Here is a 3,009-nt window from a genome sequence, read left to right as displayed (position 1 = left end):
AGCTGTGAACAATCTTAATCTCTTCGCCATCCATCCTGATGCTACCGATTGGTCCAGTGGTGAGAATCTTTGTCTTCTTGACATTGAGCCTCAGTCTGTACTGAAGGCTGCAGTCCTTGACCCTCTGCAGTAAGTGCATGAGGTCCTTCTCAGTTTTAGCGAGCAGGGTTGTGTCACCTGCATAATGCAGATTGTTGATAGCTCTTCCACCAATCCTAATGCCACGCTTCTCCTCATAGAGCCCAGCCTCTCGGATAATCTGCTTTGCATACAGGTTGAAAAGGTAGCTTTAGAAAATTCTGCTGTTCAGGATCTCTCATGAGTGTTAAGGAGCAATGTTGTCAGTCTAGAGATTAAGGTGCACCTGGTGAGGGTCATGATCTTCTCAATTGCTTGTTATACATCTGAGAGCTTGACAGTGACTACGGATGACAGAAGAAAAAGCAATGTCTTTGAGTTTTTGTGCTACAGAAGAGTATTAAACATACCATGGACTGCAAAGAGAACAAACAAGTTTGTCTTGGAGAGAGTGAAACCAGGTTGCTCCTTGGGGGAAAGGATTTTGAAACTCAGTCACACATACTATAGGCATGTTGCCAGGAGGGACCAGATTTTGGAGGACATCAGCCTTGGGAGGGTGTAGGGTCAGTGCAGGAAAGGAAGATCCTGGACAAGAAGGATAGACACAGTGACTGTAACAATAAGGACAGACATGTCAGAGATAGATTGGCTCAAGATAGGGCAAGGTTTTGCTTGCAGAAAACTATGAAGACTTGAAGTATTTCTTGATTAACATCAAATATTACCACCTTCACTATGTGTTCCATCACAACATAAAGAAGACAAAATTCCTTATAAGTGGACTGATAAACAATATAAAATAAATGGAGGGGGGAAATAGAAATTGCCATAGATTTAATTTTACTTTGATCTACAATCAATGGCATATTACACTGAGCAAATCTGGGGCAGAAAGTTCTCTTGAAAGTATTAAAAACCAAAGTCCTCTGAGAACACAGGTGCACCCGACTCAAGCCATTGTATTTTCATACAAGCGGTAGAAATGTGGGCAGTGAATAAGACAAGAGGAGAATTGACTTCTTTGAATGATGGTGTTGGTAAAGAGTGTTGATTATACCAAGAACTACTACAAAAACGAACAAATACATGTGTCCTGAGAGAAAAAGGATAGCTAGAAGGATCCACAGAAGCACGGCGACACCGGATCTGACATACATTAGACACATTATTATGAGAAGCAGTCCCTGGAGAAGGACATCATTCTTGGTCTGCAAAAAAGAGTAATACACTCAATTAGATGAATTGATGATTGACACAGTAAGTACAATAACATACTCAAATATAGCAGTAATGGTGAGTTTTGTGAAGGATTGGACAGTATTGTACGTGAGGTCTCTTTTTGTTGGAATTAACTCAGTGTGCCTAACAGCTCAAGCATATATGTATACTCTGTGTGTGTATGTGTGTATAGCTTTCTTAAAGAAGAAATTTTCTACTTGATCTTTATACTACTAATTTCTAGAGAATAATGTAAAATGCCTCTTAAGACAGGCAGGGATGACAAAAAGGAAAAAGTCACTATCTTTTAAATTCCAGATTTATGTCTCACACTAGAATTTAGGCACTTTTTTCTTTTTTTAGTGTTATTGTTATTATGTAGTAGATAGTCACAATTCTTTTTTCTCTGTAATTAGCACTATCATGCAAAGAATTACCTAAGAATAGTATTTGCTTTCTTAGATTGAATTCTGAGTTTTAAAGATAAAAAAATCTGAGTTTATCGAATTTTGTTTTTCATTTTGCTATTTTTCAGCAAATCCATAAGCTGCGAAGAGAGTTAGTTGCATCTCAAGAAAAAGTTGCTACCCTGACATCACAGCTTTCAGCAAATGTAAGGATTTTTAAAAATTTCCTTTAATACATGCCTCTGGAAGCTCTGTGAACTTTGATAAATGGCGCTGGTTGTGGAAGGGCTTCAGTTCTTTTGTTCATAGCATTGCCATGAGTTGTGTTCAACTGGATAGCAATCAACAACAACACAACACATTACAATGGATTTCTATATGGTAAAATTGCATAACTGTTATAAAGACTTGCAAATATTAAATGAGCAGCCCTCCCACAACCATCTTTAATTCACTGAATTAAATATGTCTGAACATATTAGTCTGAACATATTTAATAAATACAAATTAAATACGTTCATGCAAAGTCAAGTTTTTCTTTTTTGTATATTGAGGTATTTCAAACAAACTTTTTCTTATATTCACTAATAAAATGTAAATTCAATCTGATGAGGAATCACATTTTAGTTACAATGACTGTTTCTGATGTGACTAGAAATGTTATTAACAACTACAAGTGCTACAGGGTTTTTTTCCCCTCTCTTTTTGTCACTCCCTGTATATAAGTCTCTCTCAAGCCACAATACTATAGGGGATTAGCCTGTTTGTCTTTATAAGATAAAATAGGCACATCCCTCACATCCTTCATTTCAATTTACTGAGCAATTAAGTGAGCATTCAATCAATTTAGTAATTTTAAATTAGGGTAGCTTAGTTGCATTGTGGAGTCATCATTCATTCGGGACGCAACTTCTATGATTCCAAAAAGCACAAAATGGCAAAGATTATGATAATTAAGAGCATCAATTATATGAACGTTTATTGACTATCTTTTCAAGGGTCAAGGAATACGTGGTAAAGGTGTGGGATAATAAAGAGCATGTGGCCTTGTGCCTAGTCCTAAGGAACAATTGCAATTGGAGCAACAGTGAGGGATAACGCAGCTCCTGCCGCTTGGTGGTTCGCCTCGCCACCCTCGTTATTCCCCATGACTGGCTCAGGTCCATAATGGACTGTTGGGCATGTTCCCCACCCCACCGCTCCTTCCACTCAGGTATCAAGAGTGAGCAGGAGTAGATCCACTCCATGTGATTTGAAAAGAAATTTTTGAAAAGGTAAAAACGGAATGTTTTTTCCTGCCTTT

At 37.8% G+C, this 3,009-nt stretch overlaps 1 protein-coding gene across 3 annotated transcripts in view; it reads left to right on the top strand.

The window, feature by feature from the left end:
• The window catches only part of NAV3 (neuron navigator 3), a 540,923-nt gene that overhangs the window by 436,326 nt on the left and 101,588 nt on the right, over positions 1–3,009 (top strand). For all 3 annotated transcript variants that reach the window (XM_006882551.1, XM_006882553.1, XM_006882552.1), the window contains exon 22: positions 1,835–1,912. In XM_006882551.1, the coding sequence (XP_006882613.1) occupies positions 1,835–1,912 (78 nt within the window). The remainder of the gene's footprint in view (positions 1–1,834; positions 1,913–3,009) is intronic.

This window comes from Elephantulus edwardii, unplaced genomic scaffold (genome assembly GCF_000299155.1).
Source record: "Elephantulus edwardii isolate Elephantulus edwardi_28Jun2011 unplaced genomic scaffold, EleEdw1.0 scaffold00021, whole genome shotgun sequence".
Lineage (NCBI taxonomy): Eukaryota > Metazoa > Chordata > Mammalia > Macroscelidea > Macroscelididae > Elephantulus > Elephantulus edwardii.
This window is presented reverse-complemented; position numbering and strand designations above follow the sequence as displayed.